Here is a 26930-nt window from a genome sequence, read left to right on the forward strand (position 1 = left end):
CATTCCAAGTTTCAACTCTGCTGATAAAGAAGCAAGGCTAAGGACAGAATCATCAGAATTCAACAGCCAAGTTCTGTGTCACTGTCAACGCTTTAATTCTTGTATGTATTGGTATGATAAAGCCTCAAGAATCTATGAAATGGGAGGAGTAGACCATCCGATCCATCAGAACTGCCCCACCATTCAGTAAGATCATGACCAATCAAGTTGTAGCTAGGGCTGGGGAGGGAAAGCCTTAAGAAAATCCCCAGGGGTGTTAGGGTCATCAGAGTGGAAGGGAAATGCTCCCATCCTTCCCCCGCAGGAATGATTGTGGCTATTTCAGTCTTACTTCTCCATCACTGAGTATTTGAAGAACCTCCAGTAGCTCTCTGATTCTGCTTGAGGAGGCTGCCCCCTACTGTCAGATTGTGAACCCAGCAGGAGACCCGTGTGGCACCTGGAAAGTTCCATTGATGACGGCAAACAGCCTTGATCGTGGCCCTCAATTGCAATAAATGACCACTCACCTCCATGGAATGGATTGACTAACCAAACATTTTAAGCACCCTGCTCTGTATTCCAATGCTACAGTCTGTGGCACCTCACCCTCAGCCAATCCCAAACTCTCTACCAACACTGCATCACCCCTTGGATGGGATAGGTATGGAGGGATATGGACCAAATGGGACTAGTTTAAATTGTGAAAACTGGGTGGCATGTACAAGTTGGGCTGAAGGGCCTGTTTGCATGCTGTAGACCTCTGTGACTTCAGTGTCGACCAGATCTCTCTCTCTGATCCTAACATGAATTTGAATGCACAGCTGATCTAGCCTGAGTCTTGTTGACACTGACAATCCACGGTCACACAATTGGCAAGGCAAGCAGCAATAAAAGAAGAAAAAGGAAGGAAAATAGAAAAGAAAAATTGAGAGAAGAAAAAAGACTGGAGAAAGAGAAGCCTGTGATTTTAGTAATGGACAAAAACAGAAGGGAGAAAGCAAAAAAACAGAAGGGAGAAAGCAAAAAAACAGGAGCTCAAGGAATTGTAAATGATGTGAATATTTATTCCCTTACAAGAAGTTCTGTGCTCATCTTTGAACATTTCCACTAAATCATCATTTATGATTGAGTTGAAAATACATGTCGTAAACCCAGTCTTAATTTCTAAAGTATTCCCTCTCAATAAAAGTAGGGAATGAGTTTCTTTTGTATGTTTTACTTTCTTATTCAGGACACATTCCCATTAGGCATTTGTTTGTCAAATGTTAAATGTTTTATGGGCATCAGCTTCATTAAAATGGACAATCACGAATTTTTGTCTCAAGCGGTTACCACTGGGTGCTGCTAATAAGATGTACAAAGCGGGACTCTGTATAATTGATAAAGGCTACAAGATGATTTATTAAATCACATGTAGGTTATTTACTGGCCTATGTTGAGCAATGTAATTGCAGTGTGATTTTGTTTAAAATTACAGAGAGCTCAGTAAGAAGGAGAAACATGAAAGGTTTTCCCCCTTGTTTCCAATTCTCAGATTTGGTCTCGATTGACAATTCACAGAGGTTTGCATGACCAATTATTTCTTCTTGTCCTAGTCCCGTTTTTCAGGAAATGCTTTTCTTTTATGTGTTTTCACTGGATGAAATAGATTCCAGGGAAAAAAATATATTATTTCGACGATATGTCGTGCAATGAATAACCAAAAGTGGCTTGTACTTTACAGAGAAATATTTTCAATTCCACCTGAAGAACTTTCCTCAAAAGAATGTATATTGTTCCTGTAGAACTGGACTGCCCAAACTCTATCCTGAATCACCCATACTACCTGTCCTTCACAGTCACTCAGTTATCGGTTCCAAGTTCAATAATGTTTTGAGGCTAGAGCACAAAAATCAAAGCTGACGTTCCAGAACAGCGCTGCGGATGTGTACACACTCTGAAGTGCAGTCTTTTGGATGAAATGTTAAGAATACAAATCATAGATTCTCCCTACAGTGTGGAGGGATACTGTTAAGCCCATCAAGTCCACACTGACCCTCCGAAAAAGCAGACCACCCACACTGACCCCATCCCTGTAACGGCTAACCCACCTGGCCTGCCCATCATGGGCAATTTCCCATGGCCAATCCATCTGAGCTGCACATCTTTGGATGGTGGGAGGGAAGCAGAGCACCCAGAGGAGACCCACGCAGACTCGGAAAGGCTCTGTGCAAATGCCACAGAGATAGGGTGGAATCGATCCTGGGTCCCTAGCGCTGTGAGGCAGCAGTGCTCAACGCTGAGCCACTGTCCTACATCCTGTGCAGCATTTGAAACAAAAGCGAGGTGATCAGCCATATCTTGAAAGGGGACCAAACTTGAAGGGTTAAATGGTCGATTTCTGAACCTATTTCTGAAACCATTGTAACAGCCACATGCAAAATTCTTTTAAACCTTTCTGTTTGTTTGGATTATGAATTCCTTCTTCCAGTTCCCTCCATCTGAAGGTGCCTTCTTTTGCTGAGGTGCCATGGAATACCGTACTTACATCTGTTTAAAGCTCCAAGAAAATTAGTGTAACACACTGGACAACCTTTTTGAAAAAGATAGCCCAGCAGTTACCTATTTAAACAGTATTAGCTGAAAAACATTTCAAGCTTTTGCAAACATTTGTCTGTTTTAACAGACCTCCTTCTAAACCAATTACAATTGTAACAATTAAAAAGAATCATCCATGAAATCACTTTGAAAACAACATTTAAAAGCTATTATGGCACCATCAGTGTAGAATAGCACATTCAAGTAATCACAGGAAGATGCAGTAAAGACAGGTTAAAAACAGAATTACAAGGGAATTAGTTTGATGTTACTTCAGACCGTTAGCAACTGCAGGTCAAGTGGTTTAATCAGTGCCATTGTCTGTCATAAACTAAATCATTCAGCACTTCTTTTTCACTGGGGAAGCCATGGTATGCCTTTCGTCTTAACTTTTTGATGTACTTTCCTATTGCTGTGGAGGCAGAATTTCTTTTGCAAGACCAAAGAAGCAACAAAAGAACCTGCTCCTGAGGGAGATGATCTGTTAGAAGGGAAAGTGCCTTCCAAGCTTGTTTTAAAGATGATACGGTTTGCCAGTCTGGTCAGCGCATGGCTGATCACTATCAAATATTAATGTCTTATTAATAACGTTTTACTTGCTACCTTTGACTTCTCTGTGGACTGCCTGCCATTAACTTTATTCGCTCATGACAAAGTGACTAGTGTCTACTGTCTGCGCAGTTATATTGATTTTCTGTTGTTTTTTAAACCATAATTTATAGAGGTTGAGGGTTCAAACAGTTTCCTGCTCAGATTTATTGCCCATTATTTGTTGCAGTGAAGGAAATGGGTATGAGTTGCAGAATAGTTATAGGTCAGTATTGAATCTAATAGAAGTGTTATGTTTTGCAAAAGAAAAAGGGCAGTACTTGTGTTTAATATTCTTTATGAGTATGATCTTGTTATGATTCAGAGACCCTGGGTGCAGCAGAATCTATTGAATTAACAATAGAGCTGAAAAAAATACATAAATTCAGATGCTTAAAATTGGAAAGCAAGAGCAGAGAATGCTCAAGCTGGCCAGTGGCAGTACAAGAGAAAGTGGGCTAGATTTTAAATTTGCCACCAAACTGTGAGATGTTGCTTTGAAGACTGGGCGCCGACACAAGCGGTGTGTGCGCGCGCACACGCACAGACACACACACACGTACGCACGCATGCGCATAGATGTGCGCATGGACAGGCACACACACAGACAGACATGCACGCGTACACACACATGCACACATACACACACATAGATAGTTATGCGCTCACACATGCAAAGACACGCAGACAATACACATGCAACATGCGTGAGTATACACACGCACGCACGCACACGCACATGCACACACACTTTTTAATTTCCATTCAAGCTGGTGCAGAGACAAGATTGAGGGAGGAAATTCCGCAAAGTAGAACAAAGGCAATTGAAGATGTGCTACCGATGATGTGGGCATGTGGAAAGGGAATGAATGGAAAGGCCAAGCCGGAGAAGCAAAGATTGACAGAAATAATGAAGGTAGTGTTAGCAAGGCTACTGAGAAATCAGCAAGAACGAGGATATTGACTTGAATATGTTGTGGACTAGGAAGTCGAGTCAATGGATTTAAAAACCAGGAAAAACTCAAAGTACGTTTCTGATTCCTGTTTTTGCATTATTGCTCAAAGTAACATGTCATCTAGATTGGAGCAACTGATGAATGAGACAAACCAGGGAGCAAAGCTACTGCCCGGGAGTAATTCTACGCAAATCCTTGCAGATAATTGAGGATATGTGCAGATAAGTACCTTATGATGATGGGGAATAGCATATAAAATAAAAATGGTATTCATCTTTATTTGTACCACTGGCATTTCATGGTATTTTGATTTTAAGTAATGGAGAGAGAATTGATGCTGTTCTGCAGAGCCCTTCAGCTGGGAATATTCAAAATTGAGTCTGTTTGGAACAGTTATTTTTTTTGTGTTTGAGAGAATGATTTGAGTTTTCCTTTCATTTCAGATGCATCATCCTATTCAGATGAAACCTGCTGACAGTGAAAAATCAAATGGTAAGTGAAGCATTTGCCTTGACTAAAAGGGGGATGCGATGTTCCTGCAATTTATTTTAAATGATGTTTTGTGGTCCCCCTTCTACCTGAGGGTCATAACTGTAGGGAACTATTCCATTATGACATAATAAATAGGAGGAGGAACAGTCTAGATATTTCCCAGATAACCTGTTCATTGATGTTATTGCACACCTCTGGAGCAGTTCGGTCTTGAACCTGGATCTCCTGGCTCCAAGGTAGGGTCACAACCACTGCGCCACAAGAGCTCCCCCTGCAGGAATAAGTTATAACAGTCACTAGAACCTGCTGCACTCGCCCATCCATTCCCCATATCAGTGATAATGGGAACTGCAGATGCTGGAGAATCCAAGATAATAAAATGTGAGGCTGGATGAACACAGCAGGCCCAGCAGCATCTCAGGAGCACAAAAGCTCCTGAGATGCTGCTTGGCCTGCTGTGTTCATCCAGCCTCACATTTTATTATCTTGCATTCCCCATATCATTTGACTTTCATGAGAGATCACAAATCTGTAAATCTCAGTCTTAATCGTATTAAATCATGGAGCATTCCCAACTCTCTTGGGAAGAGAATTCCACAAATTTACAATGCTTTGAGTGAAGAAATGTCTCCTCACCTCAGCCCTAAATGATCAACTCCTTCTCCTAAGTCTATGGTCCTGTGTTTGAGAAATCCCAGCCAGAGAAACAACCTCTCGGTGTTCACCTCATCTAGCTCCTTTCAGAATCTTGTATGTTAAATGCTGCCACCCCATTTCCTTTCTAGCCTTTCCTATCTTTCCTGAACACCTTATAACCAGGAATACTTAATTCCCAGTCCTGCTCTGTTTCTTTTTTGAAAACCAGGTCCCTGTTATAACGGTACGGCTACTTGCACATGCATCTCTCCAACCCTATTTCTTGCTTTTTGTACACCTATACGCATTCTCTGTAAACCTCAGTTCGGAGTTGCTGTATTCAGTGTTCATCTGAATGCAAGTACTACTGCACTGTTTCTACTCCAGTGATTTCTGTCTTTGGTTTTAGCAACATAATAGTACTTCAGTAGTTAAGATTTGTATACCCTAGAATTCAGGAGATAAAGGTCTGATTTGAGTGAAACTTTCATGCTGTGAAAGGAGCAGATATAGAAAAAAAGCCTATTTTGCTGTTTCAATTGTCTAGGGCTACGAGTCACAGTCTGAAACATTAGAAACGGACCTTTCAGGGGTGACAAACAAAAACTACTGAAGAAACTCAGTAGGTCTGGCAGCATCAGTAGGGAGAAAAACAGAATTAATGTTTAGAATCCAATGACCCTTCACCAGAACTTACATAAATGAACTTAGGAAGCACCTCTAAACTCAAAGAGATGTAAAATTTTGGAATTCTCTTTTGCAAATGGAGATTGATGCTAGATCACTTGTTAATTTTAAAAGAGAGGTTCATGGACTTTTCCTTAGTAGAGGGGTGAAGAGATATTGGACCACTTAGGACACAGATCACCGGTGATCTCAATTAATAATGGAGTTGGCTCAAAGGACAGAATGGGCTTCTCCTGTTCCTGTGCTCATCTCCAATGAGTGGTTGTGGACTTTCAGTTTGTAGGCAATCGCAGACAGATTCACCTCATACTTGGCTTTGATACCTGCATGCACACCTCACGAATCGACTCAAGGTCTCAATGGAACACTTCCAATTCTTAAGGGGCTTGACAGGCTAAATGCTGAGAGGATGTTTGCCCTCATGGGAGAGTCAAGGACCAGAGGGCATAGTCGCAGAATGAAGGAGAGCCAATTTTGGACTGAGATGAGGAGGATTTTATTTTTTCACTGGGCGTTGAGAGTCTTTGGAACTCCTTGCCACGGAGAGCTGTGGGGGCAGAGTCCCTGTGTATATTTAGGGTTGAAGTGGATTCTTGACCGATCGGGGAATAAAGGGTTATGGGGAAAAAGCAGGAGAGTAGATGTCAGATCAGCCATAATCCTACTGAGTGGTCAACCAGGCTTCAGGGGCTGAGCAGCCTACTCCTGTTCCTGTTTTCTTATGGTCTTATGGATATTAATTATCGATCTCTTGACAAAACCTTGTGCAGTTTGTTTTTCCTTTTGCCTAGGCCAGAGGCGCTGAGCCCATAAGTAGCAGTGTACTCTACGGTCAATAATTCAAAGGCAGGATTCAGGCTTGGCACAAGTGCAGTTCATATATAAAATGCGACCTTCGTGTACTGAAAATGTGGAATGAGTTTGGCCAAATTGACTGCACATTCTACTTCCTCTCTTTGTTTAAGCTAGACTTAGGTGATGCCCCCTGCACATTTGGTACAAATAGATTCAGGACAATTAAATGAGTCTTTGAACAAACTAGGTATGGAGTTGAGAAATGAAGATCAGAGAGCTTCCTGCTGTCTAAGGCCATTGTCTTGTTCCTAAAAAGGCCCGACCACTAATTTCCTCATGCGTTAAGGCATCCTCTTGATGTGAAAATGCAGGTGGAAGCACCACATCATCTTTTATAGCTCCTGATGTTACCATTGTGCCTCATTAATTCGCTACACAATTCATAAATGGTCTAAGATGGCACCCACCCTTGTCCCTAACACTGAGCCTGTGACTGCGCGATGACTATCCTGCTGGTATTGTGGGCTCCATTTGGGGCAAGCATGATCAGTCACAACCCAAGTCTTCACCACGTGGACACATAACGTAAAACTGATCCTAATTTGGCATCAGTGGCCAAGGTCACTCTGAAAGGTGTACAGTTATGAGCTCTAAACTGTCTACCACTCTTAACAGGATCTTGTGCATTTGGCAAAGTTCCATGTCGTAAGTAATGATATGAAATTTGTTACCAAAGAGGCTTCTTTCTCCAGTCTGATCCTTACCGTGTGCATAGAACTCTTCCAAAGGTGACGCCATGTGATAGTGAGGAAAGACTGTAGAGTCTTCACTGAGTCTAATTGATTCTTCTGGAATATAATTATGTTGACTTGACCCGGTGTTCTTTGTACGGTACTGATGAATCTTTCATTTCGCAGTTGACAGTTGTATTCGGAAGTTGTCTGTCACTGATTCTCAAGATTGCAAGTCGAACTGTGAGAGAGCAAAATCTTGACTTTGGCGATAAGGGACACTCTCATTTATCTTGAACTAATTTCAGAATGAACGTTGTGGCCTTCGAAACAATATATTTTGAGATGTTTGATAAATAATATTTCAGTTTCTAAAACAAATGGCACCAAGAAAAACAGTTTTTGATTAATAGTAATTATAGATTAAGTTGTCATAAGAATTCATAATGAGTGTGCTTATGAATTTTCAAACTGTAATTAAATGCCATATGCTGACATTAACAAGCAGGAAGCTGGTTAATTAAATGAGACACTTTTGGAGCTGTTTCTACAACGACTGATTACTTGTTGGAGTCAAACCAGCCTTTGTATCTAAGGGTTTTGGGGAATGGAAACAATGGAAGAGGTAAGTACTGTTCTCCTATTTCCACCAATTACAAACAATACAGAGACAGCACAGCTGATGGAGAAGTTTAAACCTTTACCAAAAACATTATAGTCGGCCTGGATCATTGTTTTAACTGAGATGACAAGTGTACTGCCTGGTATGGAACTGAGCTATGTCGGTCAGCTCGACCTCCACTCCAGTTAAGCAGGACAACTGAACTAAAGTGCTGATATTGGGTTTAACATTTATATTACATTTATTTCATAATTTTGATAAATATCATAAGAACGTAAAATTTCAGCCCAGCATTTGACTTGGCAATAGCTTTGAATTTGAAAGCCTGAGGTTTCCGGGAGAAAAAGATGGCAAAAGGAGGTTCAGACATCACACGCTCATGATTGAACGTTGGAAGCAGTGTGCATGTTGGTTCAACATTGTGAAATCAGAGATCAAAATCAATTCTTTTTTAACAGTTTACCTTCCGATGGAAACTTTTAATCCTGTTGATTGTGCATCAGTCAGATAAATTGTTACAATTAAGACTGCGCATTGCCCTTAGGATAATGTATATGTCCCAAGAATAGTTTTGTGATTCTCTGGTGGGCATCATTTGCCTGGGATTCCTTTCAAATAGTAATTAACGACATGAATTGCAAGAAATCCTTTGAGTTATTTTGGTCTCAACATAAATGTTATTACTGTACACAAGTATAATTTGAAGCCTGTGGGACTATGCTTAGAATAACTTGAGACCTAGGCTCCATGTGAGGGAACAGGCTCATGGTCTCTGATCACTTTGACAGAAAAGGATTTAACTCATTTATGGACCGAAGGGTCTGGTAGTGTCTTTCATTCTACACAGAGACCTGAAACCTTACCTTGTCTTCTGCTCACTTCAACACTTTCCCGTTTCGTCTGAGTTTTCACTGATGAAGGAGACTGTATTTCCAACTTGTGCTGTGATGGTTTTTGTGTGTATTAGTTACATTCAGGAAGTTTACTGCTATCAACAAGTACGAAGCAAGGGAAAAGAAATGACTGTTTTCCACGACTTATGACTGTGATGCTTCATAAATAAATACATGGAGCTTTGAAAACAGAAGCAGATTTTAATCTTAAATAGGCAGGAAAATACTTGAAACTATTCCAATCCAAAAATGTATGGTGGCAATTGACAGTGTGGCGAAGGTAGCCCTGAAATGCAGAGAAAGTGGAAAGCTAACCCCAGAACTTGGAGTCAAGCTCAATAACAGCTAAATATCTCTCAGTTCCCAGCATGGTTGACCTTTATTCAGCCCTTAAATTAACACAATAATTGGAGCAATTCGCCCAAGATCTCAAAATAGATTTCCACAAAACACTTTTCGATCAAATTGATTGATGCTCCTCCAACCAGATTCGTAATCTATCTCTTTCACTCATTGTGAGGTTTTATTTATTACCCAATTCCGTAAACTTGTCATCTTGTTATTCGTAAAGTGTGAGATGAATGTTAGTTAGGTGTAGTTCTTAGGGATAAAGGGATCAAAAGTTATGGGGAGAAAGCAGGAACAGGGGACTGATAGCCACGATCATATTGAATGGTGGAGCAGGTTCAAAGGGCTGAATGGCCTACTCCCTGCTCCTATTTTCTATATTTCTCTGACCCATCAGCACCTTCTTGGCTCATCTCGTGGCTAAACCTTAAATGTGGTTGTTTTGAAATGTTTTTTAACAACATCTTTAAAGATTATTCATTGAATTGTTTCCCATGAACAAACTGCTGAAGAAGCAACAACAAATTTAGTTCAAATATCATGTGAAGAATGACATCTCAAACAGTTCAGTATTTCATCATTATAGCTATGAAAATTGTCATTATTAATGAATATGAATCACTGGCAGAATTCCACTGTAGATATTTTCTAATCAGCCTGTTCAGAGATGTTATCGCATAGTCTGGAGCAAGAGGGGTTTGAACCTGGATCTCTGGCTTGGGAATGTGAAGAGAGCGATATGTCTAATCAGTCCAAGGTTTAAGTCAAGTAGTTATAAAGAGGGTCAAGAGAGAGGGATACCCTCTGTCTTATGCATTGCTACAGCTCAATTACTGATGTCTCTTGCAAGCTCTCTGTCTTCTGTTTGTGGTCAGAAAAGAAGATCTTTTAAAAGCTTTCTGTTTTGTGACATCAAGTGTCCATGGTGGTTTTCACTTCTTTCGACAGGTTTCTGAAATACCTACCTGTTAGGCCAATCTTTTGGCCAGCTGCTATAATGGCTCTTACATGGCTCAGTGTTAACCTTGATTTGATCATTCTTGCTGTGAAACAGCTTGGTATATTTGACTATGTTAAATATATAACTTGTTATATAAATGCACAGTGCTGTTGCCAATAAGCTCCTAGCCTCCTGTCCTGAAAATGCTGACTCCTAGTAAGTGTTTTTCACAAGTGCCAACCATTCTCTGGTATCTCTCTCTCTGTGTAATGGCCACTACTTTTATCTCTAGCCCCAGACTCTCTCGAAGTTCTGGAATGCTGCTGGTGTCTTCCACTGTGAAAACTGATGCAAAGTACCTATTCAGTTCCTCTCCCATTTTCTTTTGTTCCCCATGACTACTATTCCAGCCTCATATTCTAGCAGTTCAACGTCCACGCATAACCCCGATTAACTTTTAAATATCTTCAAAAATCTCTTGAAGTCTTCTTTTATGTTGCTGTCTATTTTACTCTCGTATTTCATATTCTCCCCTCTTATTGCCTTTTTAGTTATCCTCTTGATGGTTTTTAAAGGTTTCCCAATCTTCGGGCTTCTCACTAATCTTCACCATGCTGCATGTTTTTCTTTTGCCTTTATGCTGTTCCTGACTGCCATTGTCAGCTGTGTCTGCCTCATCCTCTCCTTAAATGTTTCTTCTCCCTTGAGAGGAATTTCTGCTGTGCTTCCCAAATTACCCATGCTGCTTCATTGTCCTCCCTGCTAGGGTCCCCTTCCAATCACCTCTGGCCAGTTCCTCCCTCATGTCTTTGTAGTTGCCGTTCGTCAGATTGCATCTGATTGCAGCCTCTCTCCCTCAAACTGCAGGGTGAATTCTATCATCCTGTGGTCACCAATCCAGATGCATTTTCTGAAGTACTCACATTAAACCCGTCCCAAAAGTTTAAATCAGTCATGTATGCTTGAAAATATATGAATTCACAAAAACTTTCTTGCATTATAAAGTTGATACAGTCTATTAGACATAAGTCAGAAATTCTGTTTGTTAGAGTTAGGGCTGAATCTGAAGACTGACATCCATGGTGTTTTCATTTGGGCCAGGAGTGATGGTGATGACAGCACCTATTTTCGATGATTTAATTTGTCATTCAAGTTGCATCTGCCAGTCGCTCATAAACGCCAACAGAAATTGCTGAAAAAACACAATATGTCTGGCAGTATCTGCTGAGAGGACTCAGTTAGCATTTCGAGTCCAGTGACCCCTCCTCAGAACTAGGTGAGGGGACAAAAGAAGATGCTGACTTCTGGGACTGTAAGTGGTATCAGCATCACCTCGTACTTACTTACCTCATCGCTACTGATCACTGAAATGTTACCGATGGAGAATGATTATCCCGAGTTGGCGCTAATGCCTCACCTGCCTTTTCTTTTCTTCTCCGTTTTAGCTGTGGAAGACCGAAAGTTGTTCATAGGGATGGTTTCGAAAAAGTGCAACGAGAATGACATCCGAGTGATGTTCTCAACGTTCGGACAGATAGAGGAATGCAGAATTCTACGGGGTCCTGATGGATTGAGTCGAGGCAAGTGTGCAATCCACCATGTCTGTTTTTACCTTCCTCAATGCTAATTGGAGATGTACGCCACAGTCAATAAAGTTGGGTGGCGCACCTTCCATTCAAAATGTTACTTCCAGCGTAGTGTTAACTTTCTCATTTCCCCAGGTGACATATTATAAACGCAAAATGCTTATACCTGTATCATGCCATGCTCTTCAGTTGTAATAGCATTAAATCTTGACTCTTACCATTACAGCTCCAGAAGAGTCATTTCACAAGTCAACTAGAAAATAATAAATTTTGTTTTACATGCATTACCAAGTGATTTCAGTCCTATTCAAGTTCCCCAATTGTGACATGGTTATTAACTTTCAGTCTTGTCACCATCTGAGATTTAGAGGAGCAATTGTGAGAGTCATAAAGGGTATATAAATCTTAGTTAAGAATCACATCAATTTGCACATACATCTGTGAATTTGAGGAAAGCCATAATGGTAAGACTGTTAGGAAAAGGGTCCAATTTTAATTGCCTTCTCTATTCCCTGTGCCTCCCAACCCCACCCTCAAAGGACATGAGCATACAATAAACAGACACAGACACACAAAAGAAACAAGAATAGTTATAGTCACTTAATCATGGCTGCTACTGCAAAAGCACTACTGCTTTTGAGAATACAAGAGAAAATAACATTCCTGAAGTGGCACTGACTTAACAAAAGCCAGTTAGGAATCTGCTTTATAATTTGCAGAGTGGATTCAGTCAAAGCTTCTGTCAAGGGGATTGTGCCCAAATGTCTGAGATTGAATGAAATTTACACCGCAGCATCATGTGCTTGTAACCAAGAGAGAGACATGTTTTTCTGAATTGTTTTTCACAAAGTCCTCATTCTTTTTATCATTGTCTCACCTCTTTGCTGCCCCAGTTAATGAACATTCATAAAATACAGTGAGAGATGAGCAGATATTCGAAGGAGGTGAGACTCATCCAAAAGCAGCAACATGGAGCTTGAAAATGTTTCCTTGCCTTCTGCTTATCAGTCCAACTAGAGTGAGCAAGGATCAAGAGATTGTCACAAGTATGAAAATTAAACAGATATTTTAGGAAGTGCCTATTGTTTGTGCATAACAGTACATGGGGAATCTTTATTCCCCATTCCACCAACCTCTCCCCATAAAATTGTTTTTGGAAAGGCAGAATAAAGCTAGAAACCCCAGTAGGTTTGAGCACAATTCTCCGGGAGGCTCTCTGTGTCTAATTGCACACCATTCTTGCTCTGACCATTTTGCAAAATAACCACCAAGGAATTGTGCTCACCTATGCACTGTCTTTTTCTGGTGCAGGGCATAACAGTAGTAGGAATGTCAATCTTAGATGACCACAGCTTGACAACAACTTGTACTTGAGCCAGTGAAATCGGAGAGGGGGAAGAGATGAGGGGGCTGGTTGGGGCTGAGGCTGGACTTGATATTATTGATGATTCATGCTATGATTCATACTACTCAACTGGTAAACTCAATGAGTAAGCAGGAATAAACATCTAACTGACCCATAACACCTGCCGGTGTAGATAGAAGCGAATTAGGGTCCAGTGAGAGGACAGAAATGTTTCAGTCCATCATAAACACTGCAAGGACTCACTAACTTGCAGCGTTTTCTGCTTTGGTCTCCCTTTATCTCCATCTCATTCACTCAAGGCTGTTAATCTGTCAATGCAGCCAACTCTTGGCTTCTAAAGGGTCAATGGTAGGTATGAAATAATTTTGGATAAAAAAGAAGGAAAAAAAGTGGTAGGAATTGAGGTCTGGCATAAGCATTGTTCTGTCAGAGGTGCTACGTTATTACCTTGAGAAGGCTGAGCCTGTTTAGTCAATAATTAATCCTAGATTAAAAGTGACAGACCAGTTACCTCTTCTGGTTAAATGGACCTTAACAGGTTACAGCTGTGCATTACCAAGTAACAGCAACCTTTTTAAAGCAAAACCTATTCTGCAGGGATTGTGCCCTTTCCCTGTCAGTTTTATAGGTCTGCACAGTGCGATGTTGTCTTTTTTTTTCCTGTTTCCCACTCTCAAACATGGAGGTGATTTGACATTCAAGTAAAGGATGGAGTTCTTCTGGTCACGATGCAAAGGTAATAGATGTGTTAGGTGTGCTGTTTGTCAGTGAGGTAAGTGTTCGCCTCTGATCATGTCAGCAGGCAGAAATTACTTTCTGATGCCTGACTGTCGACGTAGATATTATTGAGTTTGGACGAAATGCAGAAATGATGCAGGGTTGCGAATTTTACAAAAAAATTAAGTGAAGACTACTGTTTCCAACAGCCGCCTCATGCCAGCTAAAAGATAACCAACACTGAATATTTAACAGGGCAAGCTTGATATTAGCCCTGTGTGTGTACACTTCCAGTTCTGGCAAGGCCAATTTATCAGTTATTTAGAGAAACGTAGAAAAAGATACAACTGACAAGTTGTAACTTCATAGACATTTCCTCACAGATACCAGGATGCTTCTAGAATTGTAAGTTTATCCACACGCAATTAAATGAGTCCTGTAATTTTTTTAAAAAACTGATATGAAGTGAGATTAATTTGTAGGTTTTTTATACCTAGTCGGGTGAAAGGAGAAAAATATATTAAAATATGATATAAACTGGCAGGTAGCTTTCACATACAGGTTGGATAGGTTCAGCTAAAAGCCTTTAAAGTGTCTCCAACTCCCCACTACTGTTTGTCTGAAATATACTGTGAGAAACAGAATGTAAGTTCAGTGTTGTCAGTCTGTCCTGCACCATCCCCCCACCATCCATATGAATTGACTTGGCATTTCTCCAAAAATGGAGCTTGTTTTAGACACTGAAATAAAAATAAACGTGAAAAATGTCAATTTATTTTTTAAAATTGGAAAACCATAAAGCACTGGAGTAGAATTAGGCCATTCAGCCCATCAATTCAGCTCCACTATGTGATCATGACTGACAGGTTTGTCAACCCCATGCTGCTGACTTCTCCTCATGACCCTTGATCCCTTTACTAATCAAGAACCTATCTGTCTTTATCTTAAAGACACTCAATGGCTTTTTGTGTCTGAGGTTAAAGTTTGGTGGAACAATCAAAGGGTGAGGGGTGACTGGGTTCTGTATCCACATGTGAGAATCACTGTCTTGAGTCTTCTAAAGTTTCAACTACAAGCTGCTTCCTCACATCAAATTGTTCAGCCCTTAGTCCCTTCACCCATTTTCCAAATAAAAGAAGGGTTTTCTATGCATTCAGCTGTCAGTCTGTCAATGCCAACCAACCATGTCCAAGTCGCAATAGTTTATGATTGCTTCGAAACTAAAGAAGCCAAAATCCTGGAATTCCCTCCCTAATAGCATTGTGGGTCAACGCACAGCAAGTGGACTGCAGCAGTTCAAGAAGGCAGCTCACCCCCATCTTCTCCGGGGCAACTAGGGATGGGCAAGAAATGTGGCCCAGCCAGCAACACCCATATCCTACAAATGAATAGAAAAAAAACTGGAAAATGTGCATTCATCTCCAAGTCTACATCATTACTGCCTCACTTGTTGCCTTCATTTAAGCTATTCTCCAGCCTTTTCCCCCTTTTTCTCTCTCACCCAATCACTGATTCTTTGAAGCTCTGAAATTTCAAGTATCATTACAGCCAGAAAAGATGAAATTGATTAAAATGCGCAGTCTGCAATTTTTGTAAAGCATCATGGCTTTGAAATTATGTATTGCATCATGAGTACACAAAAACTTTCCAGGTGTTGGAAAATTTCCTTTCCCTTGACAACCAGAGATGAAGACCCATTGAAATATGTGGCAAATGAACTTCAGTTTTGTGTTTCAGAATTGCTACAGTTTATTAAAGAGTAAATATGGGCATTCCCACCTTCATTTACAGCCAGGCAGGATTACATGAAAATACAGCTCAGAGACCGGTCATTCAGCTGGACCAGTCTGTGTTTCACCCAGACTTCTGCCCAGCTTTCCTCATCTAAATCTACTGTTGCAGTCCTCTCTCTGCTTCTCCCTTTTAAGCTTGTTTGGCTTCCCTTTCAATGTATCCACACAAGGCTATTCACTTCAGCCACTCCCTGCGGTCAAGTGTTCCAAATGCTCACCACCCTTTGGGTAAAGAAGCTTCTTTGGAATTCCTTATAGTATTTTAGAATTCTTGGTCATTGTCTTGTAGAGACACCCTCTAGATTTCCCGTCCTAGAAAGGGGCACCATTCTCTCCGTTTCCACTGCGTGAAACATTACCGTTTCCAATTCCAGGCACAATGAACGATGAGTGGAAGTGTTGTTATAAATTTTCAGCCCTCACACCTAACACTGACTATAAGCTCCTAATAAATGGGTGACCAATCAGGATGGAAAGCTTATCTAAACAGTCTTACACCACCGAGACTAGATAGTGACATTGAGAAATTCAAGCTCAAAACATTGACTGATCTGAAGCAAAGGCAAGCCATGTGCAGGGCAGTTTGCAACTGAAAGATGAGAAAGTAGGGTTTTATTTCCCTTGCTGAGAGTTTGTTGTACAAAGATTGGTATCTGAATGTTAACCTGTCCTTTGTCTTTCAGTTGTTGACTGGCCTGTGTTCATCTTGGAATGAGGGCTTGCAGCCTGGCATTTAGGTTTCAAAAGAAACCAAAACAGATCGTCTCTGGCCCATCCACCCACCACTAACCCCAGTCAAGAAACACAGAGCCACATGTACTAAGCTGGCTTACTCTTACTTGGTCAAAGTAAAAGCCAATGGGCAGTAATATTACGACATTGTCCCTTTTGCATCGTAAAACATTCCAAGGTGCCTCACAGAAACAAAACGTGATACCGGGCCACTGAAGATGCGCTCAGGACAGACAGCTGAAGGCTGGGTCAAAGACACAGGCGTAAGGAAGAACATGAAGGAGGACAGAGAGGTGGAGAGCTGGTGATGTTTAGAGAGGGTATTCCACACCTGATCTGTTGTGTGACAGTACAGCGATGAAATTCAGGGAATATGAAAGAGGCAAGAATTGGAGGAGCACACCTACCTTTGAGGGTGGGTGGGGGTGTTGCTAAACGAAGGTAGAACAACGAGACCCAGGAGGCATTTGAAAATGACGATGAAAAGTTTGAAATCAACGTGGTGCTGGACGGGAATCACAGTAGGTTGGCAAACAGAAGCATTTTGCTGTTTAGTGTGAGTTGGTTCGGGGTCAAATTTAGGGAGGTGAAACAAAATGAAATTTGAAAACTAACTACAAGTCAAAATGGAATACAAGTCTGCCTCAGGCTGTCTGTTAAAATGAGTTTTTGGTGAAAATGGTAATTTATAACCATGTGATTGTGTAAATGGTACAAATCTGAGCAGAATATAGTCATACAAAGGTTGATACATGGCACAGTTGGATGGGATCATGTGTTTTGCCAAAGCTTTTTCTGAATACTGAATTCTGATATCAAAGGCAACCTCAGGAGTCAGTCATTCCCGTGTGACACACATGCCTCTGGTCAGACAAATTCTGATGTAGAATTTTGGAAGGAGAACATCACTTTGGCTCCATTCTATTACCAACCTCACCTTAAGCATCTAAGCAATGCTCAACCCCCATTAGTCACTCACTTCTTTCACCCTGAGACAGTGCACCATCAGAAAGATGACTGTGTGCAAACATACTAAATTGAAATGAACAGAAGGAAGCAGAAGCTGATTTTATTGAATTTACTTGATTCAGGGAAGCAATACGTGTTATTTTAGACTTACTCACAAAATAAAACGAGTAGCTAGCTTTTTCCTCCTCCCCTGCAACCCCTCAGCCCACTCCATGTTGACGTGTGGTTTGAGAATCTCGATGGAAGGAACAACGAGTCCATTTAAACCACGGCAGACAGCAGCAGTAGCTGGGATCCATGTGCACTGAGATCGTACAGCACAGTGAGTTCTATGTCGTCTTTCTAGTGCGACAGCTGTGTATGTAAAATGGTGTGTTGACCTATTTTCCTTTCTCTCGTGAGTGCATTAACCAAGGTGCTTTGGGGGCCAGCAGCAAGGGGAGGGAAGGCATGGCTTGCTCTGATTGCTCTTGGCTAAAAGAAAAATGCCACGTGAAAATGAAATGTTAAAAAGCTGTTGTATTTTTATGTACTACTGAGAACAGTGTCGTCTTGTGGCCGTTCTCGTAGAGTCGTGTTAGTTTAACAAGCGTCCAATCCTCTTGTCTTGTTGTTTTTTTTTGTCTCTCCTGCTCCCCTGTCCCCCCTTGTCCCCACAGGCTGTGCATTTGTCACGTTTTCCACAAGGGCAATGGCACAGAATGCAATCAAAGCCATGCACCAGTCCCAGACCATGGAGGTACTGTATCGTCTGCCCTTTACTTGTTTCTTTGTGGATATTGTAGAATGTGGGGAAGCTGCAGTATATAACATTGCAAAATGGTCAACTCTCGCTTCCAACTCTTGTAGCTTTTTCCAAATTTTGATCTGTGTGTGTGTGTGTGTGTGTGTGTGTGTGTGTGTGTATGTGTATATCTGATAGCCGAAAATGATACAATAATGCACAGAGGTTATTGGCTGCATTTCACAAGTTCTTCCGAATATTCTCAAAGCACCTCCCAAGTTCCCAGCAGATGGATCGCGGGTCATGATTCGCACCTGGTATTTAACATTTACTCACGGTTGTGAGAAGAGATTAAACCTTCTGGGAGAAAAAGCAATATTCTTTCCTTCCCTAAAAGCTGAGGGTTGCTGAAGGAGCTCGGTTAACGCACTTCCCAAAGTGAAGTTGCACAAAAAAAGTCTCATGATTTTCTCCCGAGACAAATCTGCAGAGCTAAGGGTGAAGAGTAATGAAGGGAAACTAGGTGTCAATGGACTTGAACCCTTTCCTAACCCAGAGATGGGGGCATCCCCATTATGTCCAGGTACTAAATGGATAATGTTTCTGAAGATCTGGCATAAATACAATGAATCAAATGGCCCTCTTCTGCGTAGCAAGATTCAAAGAGCTGACCTCTCACCTGTGACCAGCTCGGTACAGTCAGTCTGAGGAGTGCTGTAATAAACTTGGGCTCGCGAGGGTAGAGCAGATTGACTAGGGAAGACAACCCTCCATTTGACAGCAGTGAGCCTTCTTGGAGAAATGACCAAATTGGGATTGAGTGGGACTTGGCCATCGTGCCCACATTTGGACTTCATTATTAAGGGACTTGCCTACTCTGTCAAAGCTTCTCGTTATCAGAAGTCAGGCAGAGACCCTGCAGAGCTAAGCATCTCACGCACCTGCGCAGAGGTGGAGTCTGTAAGCGTAGAGGAGCATAAATGCTGTCTTAAAAGACCTCTTTGATCTTTTTTATGCAATTACAGTTTATTTGCCAAAAGTTGCGTATGTGTGCATCAGGGTACGGGTATGATCAGTGTCCACTGCGATGCCTTTGCAGTCAAATAGCCTGTTGTTGCTACCAAAAGCCAGTTGCCTGTTGTCACTTTAGACATCAACACCCTGGGAAGAAAATAACTTGGGAGGAGCTTGGAAGTGATTTGGTGCAATGCAGGCTCAAACTGGTAGTAGAATTTATTAGCCTTTTTAAAAGGCATACCTACTGCTCACAATACAATGGGGCTTGCAAGAAAATATACTGCAGCTTTAACCAGAGTGGAATGTGTTGGGAGAAGGTAACTTCCTGGAAATTACAGCTTTATAACAATCGCATATGTCTTCAAACACTGTTTAACCACAGGTCTTAAAGAATGTAGCGCATTAAAGTCATTAACTAACAACTTGTTGCACTCATTAAAAATAAGATTGACCTCTCTAATTGCTAAGTGGTGGCTGTGGTACTTAGCCTAATCGCAAAGCAGATGTGGAAATCAGCAATGTCCTACTAAGAGACCAAAGGTTAAACGTGTTTTAATTTGTTTTTGCTGTGTTTTTTGACCAAACCTCCTCATAACAGGGAATTGGCATCAAAAACTAAATCAACTTCTTTCTCATTCATGTGTTGTTTAATCTTTTGTGGTGGTTATGTTTTCCTGTACTTGTTTTTTTCTCCCCCACCCCCTTCTCCCTGTATATTCCGATATGAGCTATAGAGTCTGTTCTTTTTCTCTGCTTTTTAATGGTTGTTAAGGCATCTAGTTCAAGCTGCTAATAACAACATAGTGTTATCACGTTGCACATGGACTGAGTTAATCAATTCATTTTTTAAATAGTTGCAAACAGCAAGAGGTCACATATTAAAATGTATAAATACAATCCAGATTAACATACTTTGCAAAAGGTGCAGTTCAGTTCCATCTCTTTCAATACAGTAATTGGCACGGCTTAAAATACCAGGTTATATCTACAGTACAGGTTTCATGTATAAAGCTGTGGTGTAGAGAGCTGAGGGGGCCTTCTTCAGGTTCCAGCTCTTCGTAACTTTAAAAAGAAGCAATTGGATTTACCCGCAGCCAGATGGGTTACAGCATCATGCCTCTTCCCAGCTTCCCATCCCATTCACACCTCAGACTGAAGTTTAACATCAACAAGTGCAACTTGCATTTATGTGGCAACCTTAATATAGTAACTCATTTCCCAACAAAATGCAGCACTGAACCAACTCAAGGTGATGTCCTTAGCAGTATATTTAGAGAGGATCCTGCCAGATAGGACCACCTAGCATTAATATTCAGACCTGCCAAAAAGGCGGTGAGATCAGAGTAGCTCCCACTAACATTCACCCACCTCCGCAAAAAGCTGTTTTCCATAAGGTTGGCGAGAACAGGGGTAAAATGTTCGGGCCCGAATTTATTTTCTCATGCCCGCTAGATTATTCCAAACATTTTACATCTGCCACATGCAGACTTTTCCTTCTGATCAGTGTGTTTTTTTTAAATGTGTAAAATCTTGGTCATACCTGTGTTATGCTCACACCGTCCAATTCAGCTTTTATGTTATTTAAATCATTTAATAATAAACCAACTGCACCAAGGTGTAGCATTCTGTCACAGCCCTGTGCAGCACAAGTGCTAGAAATGAGTGCCAATGTCCTTGGAGTAGGCAGAGGTGGGGTTCGAGGTGCTAACTGCTAAATGCCAGATTCTGTGCTGCTCTTGCTGGTGGGACCCAGGCGCAGAGGGTCCACACCCACTTCGAGGTATTTGGCAAGAATTACCCATGGAAGGTCAGCCCAGACTGAGTCAGCATTATCAGGAAAGCCAGGCAGGAAATCTGTAAGATAGCAGAAGTTTTTATCTTCTGAAAGAGGCATCGACACTGAATAACATCTTGCAAGCATGCTTCTGTGCTCACTCCCCCAGGCGGTGACTTCAGACCTCCTGTCATGCAGAGGCACTGAGTGGGGTCCAGGAGACATTGCAGGATAGAAGAAAAGATCATTAGTGAGCCTTTTATAATCCAGACCACTGAGCAGCTGCCACACTAATGGAGCCCATTCAGCCCCTGAGCTTGTGCAGGCTGTCTCTGCAGGAGCCATTTATAGCTGATCGCACTGCCGCCTGCCTTCACCTTGTAGCTCCTGTATTTCTGTTGTTGCCCTCTCAGGTGTTTATCCAGTTTTTTCCTAAAATTGAATCTCTGTATACTCTTGGAATGCACCCCTGATCCTAACCCTGCTCATGTAATAGAAGGGGAAATTTAATTCACGTGCTCCTTTGGGCCCAAGTGATGTCAGGAGCCTGTTAGTTAGGGAAGGCATGCTTTCTGACTCTTTGGATTCTTTTGTTACACACATTAAGCCCATGTCCTCCAGCTGTTCCGACACAGGCAGGAATAGTTTCTCCCTGTCTATTTCCTTGATCCCTCATGGTTTTGATCACCTATCAAATCTTCTCCCAACCTTCCCCAAGATGAATAATCTCAGCTCCTGCAATTTATCGATGTAAATTTCACCCCGCATCGTTGGAACCATTCCCATTAAGCCAGCTTCACCCAGTAATCAGCAATAACAGAAACATTTAGAAGGTTTGGGATTGGACGCCCAGCTCTCACGTTTCCCAGTGGTCAGAAGCAGAGTTCTCAACAACTGAGCATTTGTAATCAGAGGCTCTTCATGTCAACTTCCCAGCAAACAGAGCATTGGGGTCACATGCCTGTCCTCTCTCGTTGTCAAACACCAAAAATAGAGGCCTGGACTCTTGCCCTTGTACCATCTAGTGATCAGTTGCACAATGGCATTAAGGATTTGGTGCTAAATCCTTTCTCTCTATCCTCCTACTGCCCAGACCGAATAACTAGAGAGAGAGAGACTGTTCCACTGGCAGAGGACATGTACTTAGGGTAACGAGCACAGAAGCAATGGCAACATGAGGAAAAACTTACTGAATCAGTGAGCAGTTACAATCTGTAATGTGCATTGCCTGAGAATGTGGTGGAGGTAGTTTAAAATTGATGGCTTTCAAAAAGAGAATTGAGTCATTACCTGAAGAGAAAGCATTTTCAGGAAAATTGGGCAATGTGGAGAGGAAGTGGACGAGTTGCTCTTCCAGAGAGCTGGCGTGGATGTGACAGGCCAAACGGCCTCTGACTGTGCTGCAATGCTAGAGCTCTGTCTACGTGTGATGCAGGAACATTTCATAAGAACGTACAGGTAAATGAATGAAACAAACAGAAATTCAAAATAAAGAAAAGGTGCACATCTACAAGTTTGACATGGCCCCCATTAAAACGGGACTTCCAGTTTAAATTCATTCACTCATTTACCGCAAATGCTGGAGGGAAGGGAAACAGAGTTAAAATTTCAAGTCTGGTTTGATTCCTCAGAAGTTATTTGTTAAGCTAATAAAGCACATTGTCAGATCAACCTGACTGTGTTACATCAACAGCTATTACATACAGTTACATTAATTTCAGGAGAGGATTTAAATGAGCTGAATTTAATGCCCCTATTTCCAAATGTCAAACATTGAGTGTTCTTCCCAGAGTTTTTGACCGTGCTAAACGATCCCTCAACAAGCTGCACACTGTATGTTTCTGTGCATATTTACAAAGGCCTTTATTAAAACATTACATACCTTTGTGTTTTTATTTTCTCTTTGGAGAAGATGTCAATTATTGTTTGTCCCAAAACACAACAGAAATTGAATTCTGTGTCAACACTTCCCCACAGCCATGTCACTTAAAGAGAAAACTGAAGTGATTACTTTTGCCAAGTACCCTCCACCAGAAATAGTATCAAAATTCTCTCACCTCCGACATCATAATATTACCCTCTTAACCTCGAGAATGCTTCATATGCTGTAAGGAACAAAAGACCCCAAAATTAGAGGACACAGCTGATACTGTGCAAGGTTTAAACTTGTTCTTGAGGCCCTCGGTTTGAATTCTGTTCAGTGTAACATTTAACTGAGCCATTCAGCTCAGAGAGTTTGCATTGGGGCATCAACCAGCTGCATCAATTTAACTTGTTTTGGGCTCCGTCTACCGATTTCCCACAATTCCCATTTCTTCATAAGTGCGCTCCTGTCTTCCACAAAGTGTAATTTTTTTTAAAAAAACATTTCATCTGTTTTTCTAAGCATCCTGTTCAGAGATGTTGTTACACACTGCTGGAGCAGGTGAGACTAGAAACTGGGACTCCTTGTTCAGTAGTAGGGACACTACCACTATCCACAAGAGGGCTCACAAATTAAATTTCCCCAAGCATCAATGTATTTTCTAATCAACATGCACAGATGTGATTACACATCTCTGGTGCAGGTAGGACTTGAACCTAGGTCCCTTGGCCCATAGGTATGGACTGTACCATTGTGCCACCTGAGGGCCCTAGAAAGTGTACATAGAATTGTACAGCATGGAAACAGAACCTTCAGTCCAACTCATCCATGCTGGCCAGATATCCTAAGTTAATGTGGCCCCATTTGCCAGCATTTGGCCCATAGCTCTCCAAACCCTTCCTATTCATATGCCCATCCAGATGCCTTTTGAATGTTATAAATGTACCAGCCTCCACCACTTCCCATTGCAGCTCATTCCATACATGCACCACCTTCTGTGAAAAAGTGCCCCCTTAGGTCCCTTTTAAATCTTTCTGCTTTTACCTTTAATCTCATACAAGGCGAATTGGTTTCAGATGTGCTAGTTGTCTCACTAATTGTCTTTACCAAAAGCAAGGCTGCTTAGGACAAAATATTGAAAATATGTAAGTGCCAATAGCATTGATGCCTTCAGGAGAAAAGGGCATTGAGAGCATCAGACAGAGGGACAAAAATCCGGCAGTTCTTGCTGTTCTGCAGCAGGTTCTGGTATGAATGTGGGGATCAAAGAGGACAGTATGTATCCAAGTTCCTACGGTTATCTTTTTATAGTGAAGAGAAAGAGAGAGAGAGAGCGAGAGAGAGAGAGTGAGAGGGGGTAGGGAAGGAGGAATGGCAACAGATGAGGGAACAGTTGCTCCCATTTGCACAAACAGCGTTCCAGCAAGTTTGGACTATAGCAAATAATGTGCCTGTGGGCTACATGTATGAAAAGCATGCTATTCATAAAATAGTAGCGTCCTTCAGTATTATGTATTTGATAAATACTTCACCTACTTATACTTCTACTTCTTACAGTCTGTTTGACCAATCAAGTCCACTCTGCCATCCAATGAGATCATTTCATAGATAAGTATCAATAAGGGAAGACTGCAGCCTGGGGCATTATTGCTTGACTGTTAATCCAGGGATCCAGGTTCAAATCCCACCATGGATAATGGTGGAATTTAAAATCAATTAAAAAATCCTGAATGAGGAGTATCATGATAACCATGAATTAATTGTCAATTGCCAGGAAAGACTCATCTGATTCACCAACCTCCTTTAGGGAAGGAACCTGCCATCCTTATCCTGGCCTGGCCTACATGTGACTCCAGGCCCACAGCAATGTGGTTGACTCTAAAGTGTCCTCTGGGCAACTAGGGATGGGGAATAAATGTTGGCCTGGCCAGTGATGCCCATATCCCATGAAGGCATAAAAAAAATGGAGATGACCAGCTGTATCTTATTTGAAAGTGGACCAAATTTGAAGGGCCAAATGCCTATTCCTGGACATATTTCTGATCCCATTGCAAAGCCACGTGCAAAATTCTGTCAAATGTTTCCTCTTGTTTAGATTGTGGATTCCTTCTCCCAGTTCTATTGACACTTGTGTATGGAAAAAAGAAACCCAGTGGCCGTGGGAGGTGGATGGAAATGACAAATAGTTGCATCTCCTTTCCTTGGGAATTGAGAAAGCTGAATGCTCCCATTCACAGTTGGTCACAGGTCAGAGGACCACTGCTGTCTCCCCGGCTACCAAATCTGGATGCCATTGTCCTGAAGGACCGCTGTTCGAGGTGAAGCACTGATGCGTGGGTGTTTCAGTGGTGGACGTCATATAGTTCCAACAACCATTGGACCCTGAGCAACACCAGCCCCAGGAGGATAACCCGAACACACAGGGTTGGTGGTGTGGTTAGAGGTGGTGATGTTGGACAAAAGATTTTTTGCCAACAAACCAAAAGACTATCTCCAAGCTGGCCACCTGAGGGTGACAGGAACGTGTGGCTGCAAAGCAGGAGTTGGAGCCCAACAGGCTAGGGATTCCCAAAAGCAGAGCTTTTCTCCCCTCACTTATCTAGATACTGAGCTCGCCGTCCCTGGGAGCATTCCAACTGGCTGTGCGAAAATCAGGAGTGCCAATTCAAAACTTGGCATGACTGTTTCCAGCATTTCTGATCTCCACATGTATTTCAGCAATGGAAGTCCTCAGCACAATGGCTAAAATTGTGTTCCTTTGAAGAATGTTGTATACTCACTTGTCCTCACTGCTGAATGATATATGCATCTGTATGAACAGGGCAGTATCAGAAATTTTCACCATTACTGTTGGAATTGGCCCAGCTTTGTCTGAATATTTTGTTTTTAAAAGGATCTTATGGATCTGCCCTGCTGGACATCACACTCTGTTACAAATACACAACGACCTTCCATAAAAAGTAAACTTATAATTCACCTGGAACCTGAAATTTACAAGCTGCCCTCTGATTGGTCCCGATATTTTATATGTCACCACGACTGGTTCTCAAAAACTTGGGTAGTCCATGAACAATGCCGAAGGAGATCTGCTAATAAGAGGATAAAATTGGAAACGATGAGAGAAAGAAGCAAAATGTCATGGAGGGAATGATCTGTAAAAGGAGAAGGAAACAGTCGTGGTCACACAAATGGCTGATTTCTTTGTACAAAAATATAATGAATGAACGAGAACAGAAAGCAGGGTGGCATCCTGCCCTGGTGAGTGATGCCAAAATAAATAGCTGTCCCTGCAGCTTTCTGCCTTTATTTTTCATCCTGTTGTACTTCACCCACCTGTTCTCAGTGATGAGGGATGTGGTACCATGGAAATTCAGCAGTGGTCTGGAGGTCACTGAAGATGGAGAAGGAGTCATCATGATTCAGGAATATCCTCAGTGAAAGGACTGTTCGTGCAAGATCCAAATATCAGCTGAAACTTTGGAATTAGTTCCTTACCCTGAATGGTGGGAGGGGCCTCTTGGAGGAAGCAGAGGGCACGAAAGAGGTTAAAGAGTGATCATTGAGTGTTGGGGACAAGATTCAGTTTGAGAGAACTCCATTTTCTAATTCCAGCGAGTACCGTAGACTGCTTCAGTAAAGCCCTTGATCACGAGTCCCAGCCTTGGGGCAATCATGGCACAATTGCAACAGCAAAAATTTTACGTTCCACAGGATCTGATAAAGCTGGGAAGCCCCACCCCCACCCCCAGCCCCCTACCGTCATGCAGCCCATTCCTGTTGATGCTGAGCTTGGGATCCCTGCCCTGCTGGCACTGAGCTGGGGAGGGCAGCCTGACCCACTGGTGCTGAGCTGTCAGTCTTCACAGATAAAGGAGCCAGTACATTTCACACCTGCTCCCTCTCCAGCTGACGCAAAGATTAGAACTGGGTTTGACAAGCTCATGTATGTCCCAATGTTCCTACGAGTGCCACCTTTGATGCACTGTTGTCTTTATGATACTCTGAGCCTGTTGATAAGGCCCACCAATTCAAAAGGCCCTGGTTTGACTTCGGCAGCCTGCTGGGGAAAGGGCTGTCAATAGCACAGCACCTTCCATCCTTACCCCCACCTTCTGCTGAACCATCTGTTTACAGCCACTTC

At 41.9% G+C, this 26930-nt stretch overlaps 1 protein-coding gene across 30 annotated transcripts in view; it reads left to right on the forward strand.

Moving 5' to 3' along the window:
- The window catches only part of celf2 (cugbp, Elav-like family member 2), a 910164-nt gene that overhangs the window by 832236 nt on the left and 50998 nt on the right, over positions 1–26930 (forward strand). For all 30 annotated transcript variants that reach the window (XM_059654470.1, XM_048554197.2, XM_059654471.1 and 27 more), the window contains 3 exons: positions 4547–4595; positions 11693–11827; positions 18070–18149. In XM_059654470.1, the coding sequence (XP_059510453.1) occupies positions 4547–4595; positions 11693–11827; positions 18070–18149 (264 nt within the window). The remainder of the gene's footprint in view (positions 1–4546; positions 4596–11692; positions 11828–18069; positions 18150–26930) is intronic.

The sequence above is a fragment of the Stegostoma tigrinum genome, chromosome 25 (genome assembly GCF_030684315.1).
Source record: "Stegostoma tigrinum isolate sSteTig4 chromosome 25, sSteTig4.hap1, whole genome shotgun sequence".
NCBI lineage: Eukaryota > Metazoa > Chordata > Chondrichthyes > Orectolobiformes > Stegostomatidae > Stegostoma > Stegostoma tigrinum.